We start from the raw sequence: 27,400 nt of genomic DNA, 5'->3' as shown, positions 1-27,400 counted from the left end.
AGAAGCAAATTACCTCTACATTAGCTTTTTGCTGATCTGAGAGCACTGTAAGCTGTTAAAAAAATAAGGAATAATTTAGTAGGTCTCCTAAAATTATACTTGTTTCTTAGAATATTTTCCCCATCAATTAGGATCTTCTAAACATACATATGCATTTCTGGAGGGTAGTTTGGCATTTTGTTTAAAATATACCTAAGATCTAGTAATCGTCTTTCTAGTAAACCTGAGACAAAGACATGTAGATGAATTTGATTTTGAAAAATATGTATAATGCACTTGGCAAATAAAGAGATTACAAGATAGTAAATGATGGTCTCATCATTAGAAATAGCTCTTAAGAAAGACACAGCAGGATTACCAATACAATCATGCTTTCCATACTTCTAAAATTTTTCAAAGTATACATGCAGACATGTTTCAACCACTTTACATTTATGTTAACTACTTTAAGCTTACCTGATTCAATTAACCCAATTGGCTCTCATCTAACATCATAATGTAAAATACTAATTCTTTAAAAAGCCACATGCTATTATATTTAAGTTTGTTCTGGAAACAGCAGGAAAAACTTTATTTGCAAAAATCACTTATAAGAAATAATGAACATGAAATTAAAATAACAAAACTAATTAATAATTTAGAAATACAGGTTCCAAATGAAAAAAAACAAGACTATAATTATCAAACTTTTAGAATAGTAAATAGCATTTTGTCATTTGTTTTCTGACCTAAGTTTTTTTTTTTAACTTAAAAAAAAAAACCAAAAAGCAGAAAATAGTAACTATTAGTAAATTTCTTTGGGTAATAGAATTATGGGTTTTTCTTATTTTCATTTTTCTAATCTGTAATTATCTGCTGAACAAAATGAATAAAACAAAGACTTACCTGTTTTAAAATATGAAGATAATCATAACAAAACCCAATAATGTTAGAGGAGATGTCATCATCCTCATGAATTAGTAGCTGCAACATAAGTGCTACTTTTGTTTCGATAGCTTGTAGTGCCTCTTGTGCATTCTTGATATCTCCATTCTTAATTAATTTACTCCAGCTAACTATCAATGACTGTCCCATTCCATTTACCAGCTTAGAAAATCTGGCCAGGAAGTCCACATCTTCTTCCTACAAGCAATCAAGACAGATCTCAATTTATAACCACCTACTCCAAGAATAAGAGGAGGAAAGCTTTGGTATGAGTCCAGTGCCAATTATAGGATTCAATCTTAAATTGATGTAAGACATTTAACAATTCTAACATTGTGACTAAGGGATTTTCAGAATCTGAATTATTCTGATACATTATTCACCAGTACTCTTTAAAGCAATTATTTTTAATGATTATAGTCCTATGGCTATTCCAAACTTTATAAAAGCTTAAAAAGAGCTGTTGCTTTACAACCTTCTCCCTAAACTGCTGAAATTTAGTAAACATCTAATAAAGCTAATGTTGCCACATTATAGTATGTGTAATAGATTCCCACAGTTCTTTCTGATACTATTTGATTCGGGCCTCAACTATCATATGAGGGCATAAAACTATTACAATGACGTGCCTCAGATCATTATCAGTGTTAAAGCCAAAATGTAAACTGGGTGTGGCACACACCTATAATCGCACCTATTCAGGAGGCTAAGGGAAGCCAGATTCCAAGTTTTGAGGCCAGCCTGGGCAAGTTAGCAAGACCCTAGCTCAAAAACCTAAAAGGGCTGAGGATGTAGGTCAGTGGCTGAGTACCAGTGGGTTCAATACCCAGTACTGGAAAGGGGAGAGCCAAATCTCAAATTTAGATTACCTTCATTATCTTTAAACAATTCTACAGAAAGAGACTCTACTCTCACTATTTTATTATTATTTTTTAATCAAAGATTACTAATAAAACAATCAGTAGCCAGGTGCCCTTGCATGCCTGTAATACCAGCAGCTCAAGAAGCTGAGGCAGAAGGATTACAAATTCAAATCCAGACTTAGCAACTCACTGAGACTCTGTCTCTAAATAAAATACAAAAAGGACTAGGCCACATCAATGTTTATAACAGCTCAATTCACAATAGCTAAGATATAGAAGCAACCTATGTGCCCCTCAGCAGAGGAATGGATAAAGAAAATGTGATACTTATACATGATGGAATATTACTCAGCTATAAAGAAGAATTATGGCATTCTTGGTAAATGGATGAAACTGGAGACTATCATGTTAAGTGAAATAAGCCAATCCCAAAAAACCAAAGGCCAAATGTTCTCTCTGTTATGCAGATGCTGACTCAAGAAAAGGCATTTGGAGGAGGGGGGATGGGAAAAAAGAGTAGAATGAATTGGACATAATTTTCCTATGTTCATATATGAATACATGACCACTGTAACTCCACGTCATGTACAACCACAAACATGGAAAATTATACTGTTGTAGTCCATGTATATTATGACATCTCAAAATACATTCTATTTATAACTAAACAAAAAAAGGGTTGGGATGTAGATTAGGGGTTGAGTACAGCTCTCTGGTAGTATTACTATATTAGTACTACTACTATTATTATTATTAATAGTAGTTTGTTATAATTTCAAGGTCAGTTTTCAATATTTAGAAAACAGAAAACACTTTTAATATGTTTAACTTATTATCTCTCATTTGTTCCAACAATTTTCAAAACTTTGATGTAAATTTACTAACCTGGTCAATGCTAAAAAACCCAGCAGTCTGTAATACCTGACACAAGGATTCTACTAGCTTCATTTTATCAACAGGGTCCATTCCTTTATTTACAATTTCAAATAAACAGTCACATGCTTCTTCCCGTAGAACTTCTATTGACATATGACCTAGCAGCATATTTATAAACCTGATAGAAGAGGAAAAAAATACTTAAATTCTTTAAACTCATGATTTTTAGATACTGTACTCTGCCGTTCTATATTTTAAAAAATTATAGGCATACATACCTATCATTGGCTATAAGGGATAAGTCTATCCAAGAGACATAAGCTCCAACTACTTCAAGGCACTGACATGTCACTTCTGAATTAGTATATTGATAATTTTGTAAGATTTGGTACCATGATTCCACCAGACTTGGAATGCACTGCTCCCTCATGGTATCTTTTATTAGAGTATTCCTACGAGCCTCCTAAAAAAAAACACCACCACATACAAAGTAGATTACAAAATGTTTGACACTGGAATATAGTTGTACACAGTAATTTCCTCTACACTAAATTTCCAGACTTATTAACACATTCCCTGTAATGGTTTTCTACTTATCAGCTCTAAAATCACATCCTGTGATTCTTTGTATTTCCTCTTTCTATTCTATTCCTCGGTAGCAGACTTTCTTTCTTACTAAACATAAACTATAAATAAGCATTACTCAGAAATCTTAAGCATGAGATAAGTTAGTTCTCAAAATTGGGTAAACACAAAACTAAAACTATTTAGAAAGTGGCAATGATATAAATGCATAATACCCTCTACTTTAAATACTTTGGTTACAATGATCTTCAATTATACACATTTGAAGCTATTTCTGTTGTGTCCTTTAAGAATAAGGTAAAAGTTATATTGGTTAATAAACAGAGGAAGACTAAGATGATGGGTTATGTGATAAGAAGATAGAAGCCAACACTGACATTTCATAAGCAATGTTTCTTCCTTGCTCAGGGTCCACACAGTAGCATTAAATGCAGACTATATTTTTCAACAAACTCACAGGAGAAAAATCAACTTGTGTATTTCACTGGGAAAGTATATGCCTACTTTAAAAATCCCAATGTAATACTCTAATTTCAACATATATCTTTTAAGAAATCGGTTTAAGTTCCTTTGCAACAAAATTCAAAATGCTCGGTAAATTTATAATCATTCATAAGGCTGTTTGTCTAAAGGAAAAAAAATTCCCACTTTTTTTTTTTTTTTTTTAACTATGTGGTCATTTTCTCCTACAAAATCTACATTGAAAACTAAAAACTGATGTGAAGTTACTTGCCTCTGATGTATGAACCACATCACGATCTACCAACTCTGAATCAATAGCCATGAGGATTCGGAGGTACAGATCTACTCCCCTTGGATTTAGGTCCACTACTGAGAGAATGTCAAAAAAAAACTTGGGCCATTTAGTGAGATATTCTGTAACAAAAAGCAAGGCGAAGACTTGGGCTGCTTTATTTCGTATAAAGGTCTTCTCCGGTTGGGGATTCAGCATCTGACAACAGAAACATCCCACTAAATTAAACAAACAAACAAACAAACCCCCCCCCCCCAAAACCCCCAAAACATCATTTTCCCACTGATCACGTATAAGCAAAACCCCACAAAATTTCAACATGGTCCATATTAGCAGTGAAACAAAATTATATCAAAATTATGAAAGTATTTAAGTGACTGGCCAGAGAACAATCTAATAAATAAAGGTTTTAACAGTTACTTCTCATTTTTACATTTTTAAGTTTCATATGCAGTTTTAATTATTTGTATAATTTTTTAAAAAAGAAAAGCTTCAAATATTTTCCTTCTGTCTTCTCTTTGAGGAAAATAAAAACCTCTAGCAACACAAACACTTTATATGTTAAAATTGGCTATAATTAACCAAAAAGAATATGCTGTGGCTAAAGAACTCTGCTGGCCCTTTGAAAAAGGCCCTTGGAAAGAGACTGTCCAGGAGAGTTCACCTTTAGGAACCAAACAGAAAAGTAGCTTTTGTCAAGGAGTAAAAAAATAAATGAAATAAAAAATAATAAATTATTTTTTAAAACCAAAGTTACTACAATGTGTCATGGAAAGTATAACAGTTTGTTACTGACAGAATTTTAAAGTAATTGCTAAGTTTCCTTCTACCCATGATCTTCAAAACTAACACTTTTAACATAAAAAGTTGAAAATCTGATCATTTAAGGCTTTGAAAGAAAATTTTACCTGAGCTTGAAGCCAAGATATGAGCGTCTCCCTAATTAGTTGTTGTTGAACAGTGGTTAGTTCTGAATATCTGTTCAAAATAGAGAAGAGAAAGAATAGTGGCTACATTTGTGTGGCTGTCTGTGGTTTTGAAAAGTAAGTCTCATATATTTGAAAGGGAAAGTCTGGGTAGCCCTCAATTATGTAAAGTTTCCTAGAATAAACTGTTAATGTCTCACAACATTGCTTCAAAGAAAAGAGGGATGAAGATGGCAGACAGGGTATCATTATCCATCTTTTATAGCTATATAATTTTTCAAACAAATATATCCATATTCTCAGGTCTGTGGTCTACTGAATAAACCAACTGATGATTCTTTATTTTTCCTTAATTAAAGCAGGAGTTTGAATACAGGTGCTGCCACTCTACTCAAGTTATTATTTGGAAACAGGTCTACTGTTGGTTCATCTGGTTTCTCCAGAGAAGTTGGAATTCTAGATTTTTCTATGAAATGTCTATTTCTATATATAATCAATTAACTTGCTTTGGGATAAATCAAAACCTAATTTATTTTGAGGACAAATCAAAACATTTATAACCTGGATATAACTTATACATTGTTAATTTACAACCTATATTATGATCTCCTCACGGAAGGAAAAACCAAATAAAAATGACCTCACCCCACAAGTCTGAATAAGAGTAGTGAGTAAAAGACCTACTTGTATTTAACTTGATGTTCTAATACTTGAAAGCAGAAAAACTTTATGTGATCATCACTGCAAAAGCAAAGACAAAAGCAAAAAAGAAAATTAGATAAAGAGAATATGAATTGGGGAAAACAAAAGCAAAATTCATGAATAATAGCTGAAGTTTCTCAAACTAGACCTTGTGACTTATTTTCTATTTACTGATCTTATTATAACATTCAAATCTGTGTAAAAAGCTAGTAGAACTCTAAATACTATATATAATATTCAATATTTCCATTAAATCTGGTAATCAAAATAACCAAAAACTTTTAAGATGTACTTTAAATATAGTGATTGATAAACAGAAGGGCTTCCCTCTAATTCTAGATGTTAAGATTTCTGGAACAATTTTGTTTACAATAGGTTAGGTCTACAAAAACGGTACAACAGCAAGAGAATGAGTCAAATCAAAGACCATCTAATTCCCACTTAAAATTCAACCTTGCCAGGTGTAGTGACACAACCCTCCCAGTGGCTCAGAAAGCTGAGACAGGAGGACCACAAGTTCAAGGCCAGCCTCAGCCTCAGCCTCAGCAACTTAATGAGACCCTGTTTCAAAGGAAAAAAAAAAAAAAAAAAAAAAGGGCTTGGGATATATAGCTAAATTGCTACTGGGTTTACTTTCCAGTACCACCGCCACCCCCCAAATCAACCCAAATCAATTCTGTCACAGACAAATCTACAGTAGGGCCACAAAGACTATCAGTCTAGCCTCAAAGTTCATATAGCAAACCAAATTATAAATATAGGGGCTGGGGATGTGGTTCAGTGGTAGAGTGCTTGCCTGGCATGCCTGAGGCCCTGGGTTCAATCCCCAGCAATGGTGGTGGTGGGGGGGACCCACAAACAAACACATTACAAATATATTACCATCATAAGATGGCAGCAAAAAATCAACACATGCCAATTATCCACTTCCCACGATCTCTGTAGCAGTGATATAGAGTTTTAGTGAGCCAGCCATAAACTGTGACAAAAGTCCTTTTAGCATCCAACAATCTGTTCACTCAAGATGCTTGGTTTAGGCCTGGCTTAGTTATGGAACAACTTTTCCTATGTAAAGTAACTGGTCAAAATAAGAATGGAGATTCCATCTTAATTTAGACTATCTGAATTGACCAACAAAATAATTTCATACACAAAAAGACATAGAAAATTTTTTAAAAATTAGGTTTAATTAGTACTCTTCTCAGACCTTAGGTCTTTGTTTTTATTATAGATCACACTTCAACTTTCACTGAATTATGTAAGGATCACATTTTTCCACTCAAGGAATAAACTAGGGGGCAGTCTTTAATTAAAAGTCATCTCTTAATTACTCTAAGACTAAGATGTTCTCAAAATCAGTTTTCACAAAACTCAAACATTGGGTTTCAGCTATCAAACAAAATGACAGAACAGCACTTAAACAACTCCAGCCAGGAGGCTGTCACTAACCCCATGCACTTCCATTCCATCAGTGACCTCTTTGTTTATTGGTTGTGTTTCCCACAAGTCACACAATGCCAGTTTTATTTCTTTTATAAGAAAGTAACTTAACTATTATATAAGCTGATAAAATAAGTATAATTAGAGTTCCTTTTTCTTTCTTTTTATATTTTATTTTTTTAGCATGTGTGTAGTACTGCGGATTGAACCCAGGGCCTCAAGCATGCCAGGCAAGCACTCTACCATTGAGCCACATCCAGAGCCATGAGAATTCCTATATCTGTAAAAATTAAATTGACTGCTTCAGAGGGACTACAAATAAGTCACATCACAGCTAGACATGGTGGCACGTGCTTGTAATCTCAGCAGTCTGAATTGACTGAGGCAGGAGGATCACAAGTTCAAGGCCAGCCTGGGCAACTTATCTCAAAAAAAAAAAAAGGAACTGGGGTATAGCTCAGTGGTAAACTGCCCCTGGGTTCAATCCCCAGAACTCCTCCTTCCCCCAAAAAAGTCACATTGCAGGGGGAAAACCTTATACGTATTTGAAGTGGGTTAGACAATTCCTAGGAATCTGCTCTCATTGTGCCTCAGTCTATTACAGAGACCCATGCTGGAAATAGTAAATTGATGGACTATGGGTGCAATCCACAAGGATGAAGTGAATGCAAGTTAACATACTTTAGGTTAAAATCTAAAACTCAGGTATACACCATTTACGATCACCCTCTTTACCAACTTTTTAGAAAACTCAATTAAAATTCCCAATCATGAGATAAGGAAGTTTTTTCTGCAGTCTATTTCAGCTAAGACTTGCTATCAGGTACAAAACATACATATAGCAAAGGACAGTTTTACTCAAAAGTCAGTTCTCAAATGGCCCAATTTTTGGTTCATTATTTCTCATTTCTATACTAAATGACTGTATATTAATGGTTTTCTAAAAGGCAAGTCACAAAATGCTTTTATGAAAACCTTCCAAAATAGATAAATCTAATAGTCCTGTTATGTTCACAGAAATTTAAATTCTTTCATATGTCATATAAATTTTGTTTTAATTACCTATATGTCCTCTGGGCTAGAGCCTCTGCACACACCTGCCAGGCATCTGGGGATATCTTTAACTGCTCAAAATAGGCCAGGGCCTGAAAAATTATAAAACAAAGAAACACATTTAGAATAGTCAATCTCAATGCCCCATTAACACTGAACAAAATATTCTAGGAATAGTAAATCGATAACCAATCGGTGAATTTAACATACTCAAACCCATTTCCTTAGAGTCTAGGAGACAGCACAATAGCACTGCAGACTTCACTGGGCTATTAAGAACTGAGAGAAAAAATGTACAAATGTTTTCATCAAGTGCCATAATACTGAGATATATGCAATTATAAAAAGGCACAGCAAATCTGCTACTAAAGAAGTGATTTATAAAAGATAATATTTTATCTATATTATTTGATCTACTGTTACATAGGACAGTATTTCAATTCTTCAATTATATCATATAATTCCCTTAAAAATATTAAAATTGGAGAATAATTACATGATATGAATTTTGGAAATTATTGAATAATTGAAAAAGTCAAAGCTGTTTCTCATTCCTCTGTTCATGAATCCAGCCCTTGTAATCAGAGAGAATATGTACTAACAAAGAGCAAAAAGAGCAAGTGCACTGAGCCACGTCTCTAATTTTTTTTTTTTTTTTTTAAATTTTGAGACAGGGTCTCACTAAGTTGCTTAGGCTGGCTTTGAACTTGAAATTCTCCTTTCAAATTCAGTCTTGAAAACTCAGTCTTCCTAGTTGCTGGGATTACAGATGTGCACCACTGTGCCCAGAGCAAGTGCATCCTTGTATGGATGCAGAGTTAAGTCCATATGCTACTAGTAGGCAAGTGGGAATTATGTATGCCATGCTTTTCCATCAGTATATTACAATAGATTCAGGGTTCACCTATAAAAATGGACCAATAATGTAACCTTAACTTGCGAAGAGTATCTCAAATAGCCAAGAAAATTATACATAAATTAGAAATACGGCTAAATGACTTAAACTAATTATGAACTGATGCAACTTTGATATGAAGTAATGAGGTAGAGGAACATTAAGCATTAGAACATAATTTCAATTTGTCAGAATTAAAAAAAAAAGTTTTATACCATTAGTGATGAAGTTAATTTAGCAGTTTTCATCAATGATTAAAAAAACTAAATATGAGAATATACCAGAGTGCATTACATGGCAAGAATAAGTATTATTTTATATAACTTTATTCATATTTGTGTACAAGTATACATGTAAACTGAATCAAAATGTAAAATTATTTTTTCTTTGGGTTAGAAGTAAAAGCCACTATATTTATATTTAGGTGACAGTTTCCTCTACTTTTATGAATGTATGAAGGAAGGAGTGGATTGAGTGGATTTTCATACACAACATTAGTGGTTGTTTCCATTAATGAAGATGAGCTGAAGATCAAAGCTACTTTAAATATAAATGTGGTATTAGAAGAAATATATTTGGGTTTGCTCCCTCCCCTTCTTCATAGCAGGAGCTCTTAAAAACCTTGGCATTGTAGAATTGTCTATTGTTATTTATAATGAGCTCCTCAGGAACACAACAGAACTTATGCTAGAGGGGACTTAGGGTGGAGCCTCTGAAATAGCCTCAGAATGGCTAAGTGATGAAAATGTTGGTACTTTCAGTCTCAAACACCTATCTCTGAGAAGCAGAGGTGGAAACTGGAGACTAAGCTCTATACACCTTTTTGTATTATTTATACTCTAAGCTCTCTATATTTTTTGTTATTTATTTATTATTTATCTTCCAGAATGCACACACTGAAGTGAAGGGAGGAATGTTAGCTCGGAGAGGGCAGGAAAGCCTGGTGTCCCTTCCTTCATACCTTGCCCTAGGCATCTCTTCTTTTTGGCTATTCCTAGTTGTATTCTGTGTAATAAACTGACAACAGTAAGTAAATGCTTTCCTGAGTTCTGTGAGTCATTCTAGAAAATAATCAAACCTGAGGAAGGAGTCATGTGAGCCCTCAACTTATAGTCAGTCAACAGAGCGAGACTTGAGCCTGTGACTTGTGGGGTCTGAACCTAATTCCTGGTAGTGTCAGAACTGAACTGAATTATAAGACACCCAATTGGTATCCATAGAGAATTGATTGTGGATGCTGGAAAATAACCCAGAGTAATGGCTATCTTCAGAAATTAACAATTTAAGAGTCCAGGCAGCTATGAAAGACTCTTAAACTCAGTTGTTTTCTAACAGTAGTCTGTGAAAACTACAGTTTTCTTTATGAATACCAAAGGTCCAGGACAGGGGATAAGGTGGAAGTCAATTACATATGTTGCATTGCCACCTAATAATTCACTCCCCCGACCAAAGTAGGTAATGGCTTACCTGCTAGAATTATTGCTAACATAATTTTCTTTAAATAATAGCAGGGATAGGAGCTTACACCGAGCACGGAGCGGCCGAGTTCCGGCTCCCGGAACTTCCCTGGACCGGGGCTAGGAGCCCGCGGAAACTGTGTCTCGGTCCGGGTCCTGCTGAGGGCAGGTCAGGACTCACCCATTGCTTGGGTTGCCTGGCAAGGGGAACGAAATGCTGCCATTCGCATAGGATACCAACATGGCAGAGATCTGATGTCAGCAGAAAGTGGTGGAGGAGAGATCTTCATCAATACCAGCGGTGACATAAGCAGTTGGTCTTCTGGTAAGGGGGGTGAGGCTCAGTCACCCGAGTCTCCTCAATTTGTCCTCGAGCCGGAGGGAAGGAGCCGGGCCGCCGCCAGCCCCCGGAGCAGGCCCAGCGGCTCGCCAGCGTGGTGACCGCGTGACCCCAATTGGAGAGGGGGCGGAGCGGAGCCGCCACCCACACCCGCCAGGTGGGCAGACCCACGACCCAGTAGTACATGGGCGTGGTAGGAGGGGCAGGGCAGAGCGGCCCTTCGCGCTTGCAAGGTAAACAGACCTGTGACAGCCTGGCGGGTCAGGCCCAGTGGCCTGCCAGTGTGGTACACACGTCACCCCAACTCGAGTAGGGGCAGAGCAGATCCTTATCCCACGCCCGGATCAGGCCCTGCCGGTGTGGTGGTCACGTGACCCCAATTGGAGTGGGGGTGGAGCGGAACCGCCACCCGTGCCCGCAGGGTGAGCAGACCAGTGATCAACCTGCTGATCAGGCCCAGGGGTCCGCAGGCATGGTAGGAGGGGCAGGGCAGATCCCCCGCCCGCGCCTTCAAGGTAGGCAGACCTACAACAGACCGGCGGATCAGGCCCAGGAGCCTGCCGGCGGGGTACAAACACCACCCTAATTGGAGTAGTGACAGAGCAGAGTCGCCTCCCTTGCCAGGAACAGACCCAGCATCCTGCAGGCGGGGTAGTCACGACACCCCAATTGGAGTAGGGGCAAAGCAGAGCCTCCACTCGTGCCCGAAAGGTGGGCAGATCGGCGACCGACCAGCAGGACAGGCCCAGTGGCCTGCTGGTACGACAGACACGTCACCCCAATTGGAGTAGGGGCAGAACAGAGCCGCCACCAGCTCCCAGAACAGGCCCAGTGACCTGCCGGCGTGGTAGCCACGACACCCCAATTGGAATAAGGAGAGAGCAGAGCCGCCGCCCGCACCTGCAGGAAAGATACGCAAGCAGTATGAAAAGACAAGGAAAGAAAGGACCACAAGCAATGCAGGTCAACGCAACTTTAGAAGAGGTAACAGCTGCAGCAGATGGAATGTCAGATAAAGAATTCAGGATATACATGCTTCAGATGATCTGGAGTATCAAGGAAGACATTAAACAGCAAAATCAGACAATGAAAGATCACTTCGACAACGAATTACGCAAACAAATCCAGGAAGCAAAGGATCAACTATACAGGGAGATAGAGGTTATAAAAAACAAGCAATCAGAAATCCTAGAAATGCAGGAAGCAATAAACCAACTTAAAAACTCAATGGAGAATACTACCAACAGAGTAGAACACTTAGAAGATAGAACATCAGACAATGAAGACAAAGTATTTCAACTGGAAAAGAACATAGACAGCTCAGCAAGACTGTTAAGAAACCATGAGCAGAACATCCAAGAAATATGGGATAACATTAAGAGACCAAACTTAAGAGTCATTGGGATACAGGAAGGTACAGAGCTCCAAACCAAAGGAATGAGCAGTCTATTCCATGAAATAATACAAGAAAACTTCCCAGACTTGAAGAATGAGACAGAATCCCAAATCCTAGAAGCCTACAGGACGCCGAATGTGCAAAATCATAAGAGATCCACACCTAGACACATTATAATGAAGATGCCCAACATACAGAATAAGGAGAGAATTTTAAAAGCTACAAGAGAAAGGAAGCAGATTACATTTAGGGGCAAGCCAATCAGGATAACAGCTGATCTTTCAACACAGACTCTGAAAGCTAGAAGATCCTGGAATAACATATTTCAAACACTGAAAGATAATGGGTTCCAACCAAGAATGGTGTATCCAGCGAAATTAAGCTTCAGGATGGAGAATGAAATTAAAACCTTCCACGATAAACAAAAGTTTAAAGAATTCGCAGCTAGAAAACCATCTCTTCAAAACATCCTAGCCAAAGTATTACAGGAAGAGGAAATGGAAAATAACAATGAAAACCAACAGTGGGAGGTAGGACAGTAAAGGGGGGGGGGAAACAATCAAAGAGGAAAACAAACAATGTTTAGTAACAGAAATAAACAAATATGGCTGGAAGAACAACCCATATCTCAATAATAACCCTAAATGTTAATGGCTTAAACTCACCAATTAAGAGACACAGGCTAGTAGAATGGATCACAAAACAAGACCCAACAATATGCTGCCTACAGGAGACGCATTTGATAGGAAAAGACATACATAGGCTGAAGGTGAAAGGTTGGGAAAAATCATATCACTCATATGGACTTCGGAAACAAGCAGGCGTGTCCATACTCATATCAAATAAAATAGATTTCAAGCCAAAGTTAATCAAAAGAGATAAAGAGGGACACTACATACTGCTTAAGGGAACCATACACCAACAAGACATAACAATCATAAATATTTATGCCCCAAACAATGGTGCAGCTATGTTCGTCAAACAAACTCTTCTCAAGTTCAAGAGTCTAATAGACCACCACACCATAATCATGGGAGACTTCAACACACCTCTCTCGCCACTGGACAGATCTTCCAAACAAAAGTTGAATAAGGAAACTATAGAACTCAATAACACTATTAATAACCTAGACCTAATTGACATATATAGAGTATACCACCCAACATCAAGCAGTTACACTTTTTTCTCAGCAGCACATGGATCCTTCTCAAAAATAGATCATATATTATGTCACAGGGCAACTCTTAGACAATATAAAGGAGTAGAGATATTACCATGCATCTTATCTGATCATAATGGAATGAAACTGAAAATCAACGATAAAAGAAGGAAGGAAAAAGCATACATCAATTGGAGAATGAACAATAGGTTACTGAATGATCAATGGGTTATAGAAGACATCAAGGAGGAAATTAAAAAATTCTTAGAGATAAATGAAAACACAGACACAACATATCGGAATCTATGGGACACATTGAAAGCAGTTCTAAGAGGAAAATTCATTGCTTGGAGTTCATTCCTTAAAAAAAGAAAAAACCAACAAATAAATGATCTCATACTTCATCTCAAAATCCTTGAAAAAGAAGAGCAAAACAACAGCAAAAGAAGTAGAAGGCAAGAAATAATTAAAATCAGAGCTGAAATTAATGAAATCGAAACAAAAGAAACAATTGAAAAAATTGACAAAACTAAAAGTTGGTTCTTTGAAAAAATAAACAAAATCGACAGACCCTTAGCGATGCTAGTGAAGAGAAGAAGAGAGAGAACTCAAATTACTAGCATACAGGATGAAAAAGGCAATATCACAACAGACACTTCAGAAATACAGAAGATAATCAAAAACTATTTTGAATCCTTATACTCCAATAAATTAGAAGATAGTGAAGGCATAGATAAATTTCTTAAGTCATATGATCTGCCCAGATTGAGCCAGGAGGATATAGAAAACCTAAACAGACCAATATCAATTGAGGAGATAGAAGAAACCATCAAAAGACTACCAACTAAGAAAAGCCCAGGTCCCGATGGGTATACAGCAGAATTTTACAAAACCTTTAAAGAAGAACTAATACCAATACTTTTCAAGCTACTTCAGGAAATAGAAAAGGAGGGAGAACTTCCAAATTCATTCTATGAGGCCAACATCACCCTGATACCTAAACCAGACAAAGACACTTCAAAGAAAGAAAACTACAGACCAATATCTCTAATGAACCTAGATGCAAAAATCCTCAATAAAATTCTGGCGAATCGGATACAAAAACATATAAAAAAAATTGTACACCATGATCAAGTAGGATTCATCCCTGGGATGCAAGGCTGGTTCAATATACGGAAATCAATAAATGTTATTCACCACATCAATAGACTTAAAAATAAGAACCATATGATCATCTCGATAGATGCGGAAAAAGCATTTGACAAAGTACAGCATCCCTTTATGTTCAAAACTCTAGAAAAACTAGGGATAACAGGAACATACCTCAATATTGTAAAAGCAATCTATGCTAAGCCTCAGGCTAGCATTATTCTGAATGGAGAAAAACTGAAGGCATTCCCTCTAAAATCTGGAACAAGACAGGGATGCCCTCTCTCTCCACTTCTCTTCAACATAGTTCTCGAAACACTGGCCAGAGCAATTAGACAGACGAAAGAAATTAAAGGCATAAAAATAGGAAAAGAAGAAATTAAATTATCACTATTTGCAGATGATATGATTCTATATCTAGCAGACCCAAAAGGCTCTACAAAGAAACTATTAGAGCTAATAAATGAATTCAGCAAAGTGGCAGGATTTAAAATCAACACGCATAAATCAAAGGCATTCCTGTATATCAGCGACAAATCCTCTGAAATGGAAATGAGGACAACCACTCCATTCAAAATATCTTCAAAAAAAATAAAATACTTGGGAATCAACCTAACAAAAGAGGTGAAAGACTTATACAATGAAAACTACAGAACCCTAAAGAGAGAAATAGAAGAAGATCTTAGAAGATGGAAAAATATACCCTGTTCATGGATAGGCAGAACTAACATCATCAAAATGGCGATATTACCAAAAGTTCTCTATAGGTTTAATGCAATGCCAATCAAAATCCCAATGGCATTTCTTGTAGAAATAGAGAAAGCAATCATGAAATTCATATGGAAAAATAAAAGACCCAGAATAGCAAAAACAATGCTAAGCAAGAAGTGTGAATCAGGCGGTATAGCGATACCAGACTTCAAACTATACTACAGAGCAATAGTAACAAAAACAGCATGGTACTGGTACCAAAACAGGCGTGTGGACCAATGGTACAGAATAGAGGACACAGAAACCAATCCACAAAACTACAACTATCTTATATTTGATAAAGGGGCTAAAAGCATGCAATGGAGGAAGGATAGCATCTTCAACAAATGGTGCTGGGAAAACTGGAAATCCTTATGCAACAAAATGAAACTGAATCCCTTTCTCTCGCCATGCACAAAAGTGAATTCAAAATGGATCAAGGAACTTGATATCAAATCAGAGACGCGCCGTCTGATAGAAGAAAAAGTTGGCTACGATCTACAGTCGGTGGGGTCGGGCTCCAAATTCCTCAATAGGACACCCATAGCACAAAAGTTAATAACTAGAATCAACAAATGGGACTTACTCAAACTAAGAAGTTTTTTCTCAGCAAAAGAAACAATAAGAGAGGTAAATAGGGAGCCTACATCCTGGGAACAAATCTTTACTCCTCACACTTCAGATAGAGCCCTAATATCCAGAGTATACAAAGAACTCAAAAAATTAGACAATAAGAGAACAAACAACCCAATCAACAAATGGGCCAAGGACCTGAACAGACACTTCACAGAGGAGGACATACAGTCAATCAACAAGTACATGAAAAAATGCTCAACATCTCTAGCTGTCAGAGAAATGCAAATCAAAACCACCCTAAGATACCATCTCACTCCAGTAAGATTGGCAGCCATTAGGAAGTCAAACAACAACAAGTGCTGGCGAGGATGTGGGGAAAAGGGTACACTTGTACATTGCTGGTGGGACTGCAGATTGGTGCAGCCAATTTGGAAAGCAGTATGGAGATTTCTTGGAAAGCTGGGAATGGAGCCACCATTTGACCCAGCTATTCCCCTTGTTGGTCTATTCCCTAAAGACCTAAAAAGAGCATGCTACAGGGACACTGCTACATCGATGTTCATAGCAGCACAGTTCACAATAGCAAGACTGTGGAACCAACCTAGATGCCCTTCAATAGACGAATGGATAAAAAAAATGTGGCATTTATACACAATGGAGTATTACTCTGCATTAAAAAATGACAAAATCATAGAATTTACAGGGAAATGGATGGCATTAGAGCAGATTATGCTAAGTGAAGCTAGCCAATCCCTAAAAAACAAATGCCAAATGTCTTCTTTGATATAAGGAAAGTAACTAAGAACAGAGTAGGGACGAAGAACAGGAGAAGAAGATTAACATTTAACAGGGATGAGAGGTGGGAGGGAAAGGGAGAGAGAAGGTAAATTGCACGGTAATGGAAGGAGACCCTCAGGGTTATACAGTGGAGGGGGTAGAGAGAGAGGAGGGGAGGGGAGGGGAGAGGTGGGGAGGGGGGAGGGTGGATGATGGGAAAGGCAGCGGAGCACAACAGACACTAGTATGGCAATTTGTAAATCAATGGATGTGTAACTGATGTGAATCCGCAATCTCTGTATGGGGTGAAGGTGGGAGTTCATAACCCACTAGAATCAAAGTGTGGAATATGATATGTCAAGAAATTTGTAATGTTTTGAACAACCCACAATAAAAAATTAAAAAAAAAAAAAAAAAAAAATAATAGCAGGCTTTAAGCTAAAGGTGGGCAGTGTATTTTCAAAAAAGAGGTGAGGGAAATAACCTGAACACTTTCAATCTTTGTGCTGTGAATCCATGTATGATTAGCATTTAAAAAATATATTTATTTTTTAGGTGTAGTTGGACACAATATCTTTATTTTATTTATTTATTTTTATGTGGTGCTGAGGATCAAATCCAGGGTTTTGCATGTGCTCTACCGCTGAGCTAAAACCCTAGCCCCTACCAACATTTTTTTTTTAATGATGAAGACGACCTAGCCTTCATCACCTACTTCTATCCCATACCTTTTTCCTGCATTTAAGTGCCAACAGAGTCAGTTCAGCTATTTTTACTGCCCATACAGAAAACAGAGAAGTACAATTGAACAAGTGAGTAACTGGGGTTAGCAGACGGTCATTTATCTAACCACCAAAAGCGATCAATTCCCACTATTCCTGAACTGTAACCCAGGATTATGAGAATTCACTATTCCTTGATTCTTTCTTCTTCATCCTAATTATTTCTGTTACTTGGGTTGGTTTAATGGGCCATCAAATTAAGCCTGGACCTGGACGTTTAAAATATCCTATGATAGAAAAAACCACTTTTATTGATGAAAAAAAAGCACAACTCCTGTATTAAAACCACTAATAATATATTGATTTTACTTTTCTAAAAAATAATGGCAAAATTTTTAAAATCTGTTGAATACTGGAACTTAATTTAAAAAAGAAATCTTTGTTTATACATAGAATAAATGTATATAATCTATTAATGTCCTAATTAGTTTGTCAGATATCTTAAAATGGGCCAGGCATTTAAATCTCAATTCCTTTTTATTTATTTTTCTGTATCTGGAGAGCTACTTATTGAACAGTAGAAGCATGCACTTATGTTAAAAACTACTTTAATCTTTTTTGTTATTTAAAAATGTTTGTACTTCTGCTGGGGTTGTAGTTCAGTAATACACTGCTTGCCTAGCATATGTGAGGCATGGTCTGGTTCTCAGCACCATATAAAAATAAAGGTATTGTGTCTTTAAAAAAAAAAAAAAAGTTTGTACTTAAAAAAACAAAAATGGCTATAATATCTAGTGAGATTACTAACCTTGGTTAGGTCATTTATAAAAAATACTCTTTGCTATGAGAAGTAGGAAAAAAAGAGAAAAATGCCTCTTTTTCCTCTTATGCTATACTTCAGAAAGCCCACATCTTTAAAAAATTACAGGCTTGTTCTTTAGATGTCTTATTATTCAGCTATAGTGATTACAGTTGTAGGTTTCATTATGTCTAATTGTCTACGCTTATCCAAAAATCATAGCATTCTTAATGGATTCCTTACCATGTAGTAATCATTTTATATGACTTAAAACACGGCATATCCTAACTGCTTATTTACATGTCTGCCTGGACCAAATAATAAGCATAGTAAATATCAGTAATACAGTATTAAACAACTTTGAAAGACCAAGCCAAGCAATGGGATGTTTATAGAATATGCATGTTTACTACTAAAATCCATTGAACAATCTTCTCTCTGCATTACAACTTCTAAATAATTAAAAATAATGACTAATGTTGCATAAAGTCCTACTCTGAATTACATAAGATTTTAATACTTTGGTTTAATCAACTAAACTTAAAATAATAGCACTTTCTACATTAAGAACACACTTGCATCAGATTTGTTTGCATCTCTTCATTTCCACACAAATTAGACCTGTATCATCAAGGGCTGGGGCTGGGGCTCAGTGGTAGTGCACTTGACTGGCATGTGAGGCACTGGGTTTGGTTCTCAGCACCACATATAAATAAATAAAATAAAGGTCTATCAACAACTAAAAATAAACAAATAGAACTTTATCATCAGATATATTTTTTATTCACATTGATAAATGCATATTTGTAGTAACATGCTTTAAAAAACAATAAAAGACTAACTTACCCTTTGTCTAAAGTCTGAATCAGCATTTGGATTTAGCCCTAAAAGAGCCTGTTCATCCATCCCTGCTGTTATACTTGTAGTTTTCTGATTATAATAGGCGTGCCCTCTGATCCCGCAGAAGAATCCACAAACATCTGCACATAAAAAACAAAGGTGCAAGAAAACAATATTTGATAAACAAAAATAGATGCTTACCCTGAATGTTACAATAAATGATAAAAATATACAAAGATGCTCACAAGTTTTAACAATCTTTTGAAATTTACCAGATTACAATTAAAGGAGCCCAAGTCTTAGAAGAATTGACCCTGTTAAATACTCTGCTAATGTGTAATTTCTAAAAACCTAAGTGTACTATTAAACTTCTGAAGTTATCTTATTCTTCAAAATCTTTAATAAAGCACAGAAAGTAATTATTTTCTTTAAACAGCTGAAGCCATCTAATGTGTGCAGTGTTGCTACTTATTATCTCCAGTACTTAAAAATGAAACTGTCAACTGTATTAGGTTAAAAAATGGCAGATCCAGATTATTTTGTTATAGTAATTATAATAATTTCCCTACTTCAAGTCACCAATACTATAAACCTTTAAAAAAAAATAGAATGTCTGATCTCAAAGTTCAATATTCTTACTGGTATGTTTACAAAGTACTGCAAGAGAAGTTGAATGAGAAATGAAAAAGAGTTAAAAGCCAGCTATTTAGCTTTTGAACAATGGATCAGTTCTACCTTCTACCTCTGCAAGAGCAGAAATCTAGTCAATTCTAGAAATGTATTTCAGAGAAAATTTGTAATAGTACATACAAAAATTCACAAACTGAACTGACTACTCTTATTTGGGGTCTTTTCTTTTTGCTGGGACACTTGCCTAGTATATGTGAGGCCCTGGGTTCAATCTCTAGTACCACAAAACTACCACTACCACCACCACCGAAAATAAAAAAATTTAAAAACCCTCTAGAAAGTAATCTATTTCTTCATACTCCAGGTTCTAACATTCTCAAATCAGAACACAGTAAGCTACCCAGGGCAGCTTAGTTCTTAATGGACTGTATATTTATTTGAGCAAACTCTAAATGATGTGAAAATAACATCATTTGTCAAGAACTATAAGACAGGGAAAACAGGCTTTACCTTAGAAAGCTGTAGGGTTTTTTTGTTTTCCAAATTATCATCACCAAAGAGAACCTAAAGAGGCTAAGTGACTAATTGGAGGGGAAGGAGATACTGTCTTTTAGGAATGATGTAGCCAGGATCAAAGCCAAGTTATAGGCTATGGGCTGAGAATCTTGGAGAAGGAAGCTCAATCCTTCTCTTCCAGTTCATAGCATACCTGCAGACTAGAGAAGAGCAATGTAAACTTCCATTGTCTTCAGAATTAAAATCCAAACATTTTTGAATGACTCCTCACCATTCTAAACCCCAACCCAGCAAGACTCATGACCCTACATTACATGGCAGTTTTCCAGTGATATTCTGCCCTGCATCTTTGCACACACTGCCCTTTTCAGTTACTTAGTTAGCTAGTTTGTCCTTCAAATTCAACTTAGAGGTCATCTCTTTCAAGAATACTTCTTTGATTCCTTTTGTCCAACCCTTCAAATTGGATTAGATGCCCCTCCTAAGCATTGCTGTGTTGTCACTGTCAGCTTACTAGTTTTCTCTCATTTACCTTAAAGAGCAAAGGCTGGAATATTTACCACTGTGTTTCTAGGATGTGGAACACAGGTTTTGGATTTAAAAAGATCTGGGTTCATAACCCAATCCTGACATTAAAAAAAAAAAAAAAAAAAAAGCCTCAGGAATAACAAAACCTAAGAGCTCTTTCTATGAACGGCAAAAGGCATCTGCTTCAAAATTGCAACAACTTCAATGACACAAAGTATGTCTGGCACATAGTGGGCCCTCAATAGGTTATTAATTCAGAGGTAGACCCACAGGGAATAGGAATCACTTGAAGCACTCTTAAACTAGGACATCAGCATCTTGAAGATGGGAAAACAAAAAAAAAAGATGTGCACTCCTCGCCCCCAAGCCAAAAATGTCAAGAAGAACTGATTACCATTCCCCTGAAAAAGGCCTCTATGGAGAGAAAAGACATTTTCTATGAAAATGAGTTTCTATGAACTCCAGACAGAAATACTACAAGGAACTTCATGTAATTTGCCACGACTTTAGAGCAAACTGCTTAAGCTTGTTCACCTCACACTGATACCATCAAAAGGGAAAAAGGAAGTGATCCTAAAGAAAAACATGGTCAATAAACAACCTAAGGAAACAAACTTGTTACAGTTGTCAGTAAAAAGAATACACCCAAGAGAAGGCACTTGGATAACCAATATGTAAGGGAATAGGATAAAATACTTAAGTGTGTGCGAACAACTGAAGAGCTACACCCCGAGCAAAAAGGTAATGACGACCTTCCTAGAAAAAAGACTGGCATGACACAGTCGTGCAGGTGTAAACATTTGTTACAATATGGCAAATATTTCAATTACACATCCTGCAAAGGCTGGGGACTTGCAAGGCAAGCAACACACTTAAGAATATTATGCCCTAACTTTTCCCAGAGAGTCATTATGTCGAGAATCAAATAGTTTGGAAAAATTCCTCCACATCTACTCAAGACTGTTTCAAAAACTAGGGCTTAATCTTTCCAGCCTTTTAACATCACACCAACAAGTCGCTTTAATAAAACGCAACTTCCCCCAGTAACAACTAATTAGTGCCTCCAAAATGTACTCGTTTTTCTGGTTACAAGGGATCATCATGCTTCTCTACTCTTGCAGGATTGTGAGGAAAGGAAGGGAAGAAATAAAGTGTCTGTGCTGGCAAATTATTACACAGAAATAACAGATTTTTTTTTCCTTTTTGTGCGGGGTGGGCGGTGGGGAATCAAGTTTAAGGTCTCTGCAACTGAAACTGGTGGGACGCGCTGTAACTCTATAAACGGGTCTGCGGAGGGGCACAGTAGTGTTGGTCCTCTTCGGCCGGCCTCGCCCCCCATCCTTTCCCCGGATCCCTCCTTAAAACTACGCCTCGTGGCAACTCGGGTGACGAAACACCAGGTAACTGGCGGCCACGCACTTAGGACACGGGACGCACTCCGCGACAGCGGCCACAACTCGTACCCACCCCCATCCTGTCCGCCCAGCCTTGGGGCGCACCGCCATGGAGGGTCCCCGGCCCGCACCCCTCCACGGCGTCAGTGCTCCCCGGGACCAGCCCACCCTGATCAACTTCCTCGCAACCACGCGCGAACCAAGCCGGATCCAGGTCCCGCCACCCAAGAGCCTCGAGTCACCTTCCCTATCACTCCATCTCGTCTCCTCGCCTGCACTCCCGAGGGCCGGTCAGCGGAGTGGAGCGACGCCGCACGCAGGCAGCGGGGCGAGCGGCCCTCGTCCTTGTCGCCGTAGTCCTCCGCCACGGCCGCAGCGCTAACGCCGGAGACCGTGCTGGCCGGGGCCGCGCGCCTCTCGCGGCTCCGCGGCTCCTGGCGCCTTCTCTTGCGTGGCGCGGAGCAGGCAAGCTAGCAAGCAGGCGGGCGGGGTCGGCGCCCCAGGAAGGGAAAGAGCGCGAGGGCCGGCTAACGCCGCCGCCACCGTCGCCGCTGAGTCAGCGCGAAGCGCGCTCCCAGAGCCGGTGCCGCGCGGGCCAGGGCCAGCAGCCTCATGGAGTGTGCGGGCGATAGCCTGCGGGCTGGGGCCGAGGGCCTACAACTCCCAGCATGCAATGTGCAGGCGGCGCTTCCGGGCGGCAGGGCGCATACGCGCTCCTCGCAGCTCGCCGGGAGGCGGGGTCGACGGGTCTACGGTGCATGCTGGGATGGGGCATCCCGGTGCGGCGCCCCCCGCCTACTCTACCCCGTTCTCTCAGTCCGAGGGAGTGTCTGTGCTGGTTTCTAGCTGCGGGGTCAAGTTCCCTCTTCCTGAAGAGTTTTGTTAAGTAGTTGATAGGTTAGAGGACTGAGTTCCTGAGATCGGGCTGACGTGGTTCAAACCACGTGTCAATTAATCGCTTTTCTGTGATTCCACGTGTCTGGAGTCCATGAGCGTGAAGATCTGATGAGTTCACTTTAAACATACATATCTATTTTGTAAGAATGCCTATTCATCGATTTTTCTCCGTTGGTACTAAGAGTTGCTTCATTTATTCGGTCTCTGAAATATTAATTTGTTAATGCTGCAAAGAGGCAGTTGTAGGCTCCAGCCCCCTCGTTTTGAATCCCAGTCTTATCCCTCAATAGCAGTTGACCTCAAGCATGTTACTTTGTACTTCAGTTTACTCATCTGTGAAATGGTAAAGTAATAGTAACAACCACAGAGGGTGATTGTTGAGGATTGTTTAGACGTGTTCATCACACAGGTGCTCAATATTTAGGTTTCACTGTTGATTATTCATTATGTTCTGAATGTAGGCTATATGTAGGCACTGAGAGTGCAGCCTACAAACAAAATTTGGGAGGGAAATGGGAAGAGAAATAGAATAAAATTTGTATAGCAACAGCTACATTTATTTAGTGACTCCATGTTCAGTGTACATAACATTTTGTTGCTGAAAGCTTGTCCGCCATGCCAATCAAATAAGGAGGACATGGTTTTGAGAAAAAGGAAAAAGATGGTTTATTGCTTTGCTAGGAGAAACACAAGGGACTCCTGTCCCAAAGGCTGTGACTCTGCCCATCAGCAGGAACAGGGGACTTTTATAGAAGTAATTCAGAGAAAATGAGATTAGCGAGGAGAGATCAGGAAGAGAAAATCAGGAAGGAGAGGTTAGGGAAAAGAAGACCAGGGAGAAGAAGTTTGGGAAATAGAAAAAACATGTAAGTTTCAAAGCCACAAGAGATATAGTTGAAGCATCAAGTGAATCCCTGTTCAAATTTCATATATAAAATATCTTGAATCACTATTGCATCAGGTTTTTGACGTCTTTAAAATGACAGGCTAGGATTTCGGTCGTATTTCAGAGTATTGCCAGAGTCTAGCCTAGTGCCAGTCTGTAGATAAAAACTCAATGAACAAGTCACTACATGAATTATGTTAGCTGTGATGATCAACCAGGGACTACGGAGTCCCAGTACTAATCCTGGCAGTCTATAATTTGTTCACATGTTCCACTGCTTCATCCTAAAGACTTTAGTCCATTGTACTATAATTGCCTTTACTTGCCTTTTTCATTCATAAATTCATTTGCAAGCACTTCATATGTTAAATACACAAAGCTTATCTAGTATCTATAGCTTATCTATAGTATACTTAGTAACATTGGCCCTTTCCTTTATGGTGGTTTAAATACCCAAGATAGTAAAAAATCTCTTTCAGGTTTATAAACGTGTATTATTTCAGAACAAATAAGAACTGAGTGGAAACCAACTGAAGTGGACCTGAAAAGGCGATTACATTTGATCATTCCATATTCTGGCTGCCCTATCCATGAAGAGATGGTTTTTCATCTCAGGCTAACATAAGATGCTAGTTATCAATCTTTTTTAATATTTATTTTTTAGTTGTAAAACAATTTTTTAGTTGTAAAACAATTCAAAGGTATTGAAAACAATACCTTTATTTTACTTATATGTGGTGCTGAGGATCGAACCCAGGGCCTCGAATGTGCTAGGCGAGCACTCTACTGCTGAGCCACAACCCCACGCCCTAGTTATCAAAATATTGACAAATAACACTATCATTACTTTAACATAAGGCATGTAAATTGCATATGGCAATGCCTTTATGTATTGTCAATGTTTTTAAACATTTATGTGGCAGACAGTTCTAAGTATTTATACTGTAATTCTCACAACTTTGTGGAGGTAGGTATTATTAGCATCCCCATTTTATAGATGACAGAACCAAAGTGCATAGATGTCAACTAGCAGAGCTGTGATTCAAATTTACTGACTGACTCTTAGGGGCCTGTGCTCCTAGCCTGTCTTTCAAATGAAGATTCATCAAGGTTGATGGCATTGTAGATCTAGTACAAAGTTAATTCTTCTTCCTATGAATGTATTCAGAGGCCCCTTATTTTTTTAATCATACAACAAAATTTTTATTTGGGCCAGGTATAAGAAAAATATGACCCCCCTCAATTTATTTAAAAGTAAGGTTTACCTTTTATAAAAGTAAGGTTTACTCACTTGCTTAGCGTGCTCAACGCCTTGGTTTCTATCCCAAGGAGGCCCCTTTCTTATAACAACAAAACTTAATTTGTTCATGCTCCCTATATCCTTTTCTTTCAGTTGCCAGAGTACTTGAAAGAATTATGATAGATAACATTTGTATGTTTATTTCATTATGGTTTTATATATCTTTTAAAATGTGTTCCTCTTTAACATTATAGGGATGGAGCAGGTACCATTATCATTATTTTAAAATTTAAATTTACAGATCAGGACACCAAGATGAATCTATTTTAAGTACTGTCTTCAAAGTTACACAGCTGGTAAATGGGGAGCTAGAACTGTGGACTCCTGATTAGGAATTTCTTGTCTGTAGCATATCCTTTTTTTTTTTTTTTTTGCCTACATTTATTCTTTCTTTCCCTCAATTTTTGTGATTTGTACTCCTAAGTCATTCTATTAATTACTTTTGCAAATTAACCAACTCACTGACTACTTTTATTCATTAATTAATTTTTTTCAGCTTTTCTGTTTACTCTTTCCTCTTTGAAATTCTCGCCTCTCTTGACTTTTGACCCTTTTATTAATTTTTTACTTTTTTGACTACTCATCTTTGTCTTCTTCACCACACCTCTACTTTTGACTTCTTAACGTTTTCCTCAAGCGTATGTTTTAAGTCATACGGTTTTCTGCCTATACTTACTCTCTCAATAATTATCTAGTTTTGTAGTTTCAACATTCAGTGCTATGATGATCCAGTTCTATACTTCTTGTTTTAATATTCTATACTCCCAACTTCCCAAATATCTACCAGTCTCACCAGCACTTCAACTGTAACATGGATTGAATGTTTGATCATATGTTGATTCATATATTGAAACCCTAATCCCACTGTGATAGTATATTTGGAGGTGAGACTTTGGGCAGGTAATTAGGTCATGAGAATTGGTCCCTTTTAAGTTCTCATAAAAGCTAACTTTCTTTTGGCCATATGAGGAGACAAGAAGACAGCACACCAGAAAGTAGGACCTCACCAGACACTGGATCTGCCAACACCTTACAGACTCCAGAACTGTGAGAAATAAATGTTGTTTAAGTCTCCTCATCTATGGCAATTTGTCATAATAGTCTAAACTGACTAAAACAATGTCTAAAACCAAAGTTGTGATCTTCTTCACAAAGTATGCCTTCCTCTTGTTTTGCTCTTTTTCCCAATGAATTTCTCAACATTGCAAAGCTGCTAGGATTACCTTTGTGCCCTTTATGTTCAATGGCCATGTTCTATTGCATCATATAGATGTTTATCACAACTTTCTGTTCTGTTCTATTCCTTACTTTGTTTGTTTGTTTTTTTAACTTTGGATTAGGACATCAAAGTTTGTCTAAGACTTCAATGAAGGAAATATATCCTCTAGTTGAAATGGCTATCTCCAGGTACTGAGGATGTGGGATGATTTTCATTTTTGAATTAAAAAAAAATTCTTAGTAGTGACCATGTACTACTTTCATGATCAGAAAAAAATTAAACCAAGTATAATAAAAGAAAAATAAAGGGTTGCATTTACTCTTCGAGCATTGAATTAATGTACCTCCCTTATAAGGCCTTTCCATATTACCTTAATCAGGCATATGCTTGTCCATTTCTTTGATGTTGTTGTTTTTTTTATTTCATGTCATTAATGTATTTTAGTGTCTTTGTTTTGTATAAAATTGGTGTGAATGTGTTACATGTTAGAAGGCCATTAAGAATTGTAATGCAAAAATAATAAATAAATAAATAAATTGAAAAAAAATTAAATTAAAAAAGAAGGCCAAATCTTTTTTTTAAATTTTTTATTGTTGGTTGTTCAAAACATTACATAGTTCTTGATATATCATATTTCACACTTTGATTCAAGAAGGCCAATTCTTTTTTCTTTTTTTGGTACAGGGGATTTAACTCAGGAGTGCTTAACCACTGAGATATACCTGCAACCCTTTTAAATTTTTTGAGACATAGTCTTGCTAAATTGGTGAAGTGGGTATCTAATTTACAATCCTCTTGCCTCAGCCTCCCAAACTGTTGGGATTACAGGAATGTACCACCACACCCAGCTTAGTCAGTTCTTAAAGACAAGGTGTTCTGATTCAGTTTGTGGATAGTAGTTTCTCAGTAAATATTTGTGAGATTTTGGAGTTGAGCCCTAAATACCATAATTGTGAGCTGATAACCACTGGATTGTGTGTCAGATTCTCTTGATGTGCTTCACTTCAGTGTTTTTGTTTTTGTTTTTTTTTAAAGCCTAATGTCATT

The 27,400-nt window shown here is 37.5% G+C and overlaps 1 protein-coding gene across 2 annotated transcripts in view; it reads right to left on the bottom strand.

Annotated features, from left to right (window-relative positions):
• Positions 1-22,663, bottom strand: part of Xpot (exportin for tRNA) — a 45,702-nt gene extending 23,039 nt beyond the window's left edge. The window contains exons 1-10 of one of the 2 annotated variants that reach the window (XM_046430694.2): positions 22,294-22,663; positions 18,990-19,123; positions 8,133-8,215; positions 5,613-5,669; positions 4,911-4,980; positions 3,982-4,200; positions 2,942-3,126; positions 2,673-2,841; positions 886-1,122; positions 14-52 (exon numbers count right to left, since the gene is read on the bottom strand). In XM_046430694.2, coding sequence (XP_046286650.1) covers positions 14-52; positions 886-1,122; positions 2,673-2,841; positions 2,942-3,126; positions 3,982-4,200; positions 4,911-4,980; positions 5,613-5,669; positions 8,133-8,215; positions 18,990-19,049 — 1,119 coding nt within the window. In that variant the 5' untranslated portion in view covers positions 19,050-19,123; positions 22,294-22,663. Of the gene's footprint in view, positions 1-13; positions 53-885; positions 1,123-2,672; positions 2,842-2,941; positions 3,127-3,981; positions 4,201-4,910; positions 4,981-5,612; positions 5,670-8,132; positions 8,216-18,989; positions 19,124-20,123; positions 20,713-22,293 lie in introns of those variants that run through there. The other variant, XM_046430695.2, reaches the window with a different exon arrangement.
• Positions 22,664-27,400: the final 4,737 nt, after the last annotated feature.

Source organism: Marmota monax, unplaced genomic scaffold (genome assembly GCF_021218885.2).
Source record: "Marmota monax isolate L192 unplaced genomic scaffold, Marmota_monax_Labrador192_F-V1.1 WCK01_AAM20220418_F8-fsc00056, whole genome shotgun sequence".
In the NCBI taxonomy this organism is placed as follows: domain Eukaryota; kingdom Metazoa; phylum Chordata; class Mammalia; order Rodentia; family Sciuridae; genus Marmota; species Marmota monax.
This window is presented reverse-complemented; position numbering and strand designations above follow the sequence as displayed.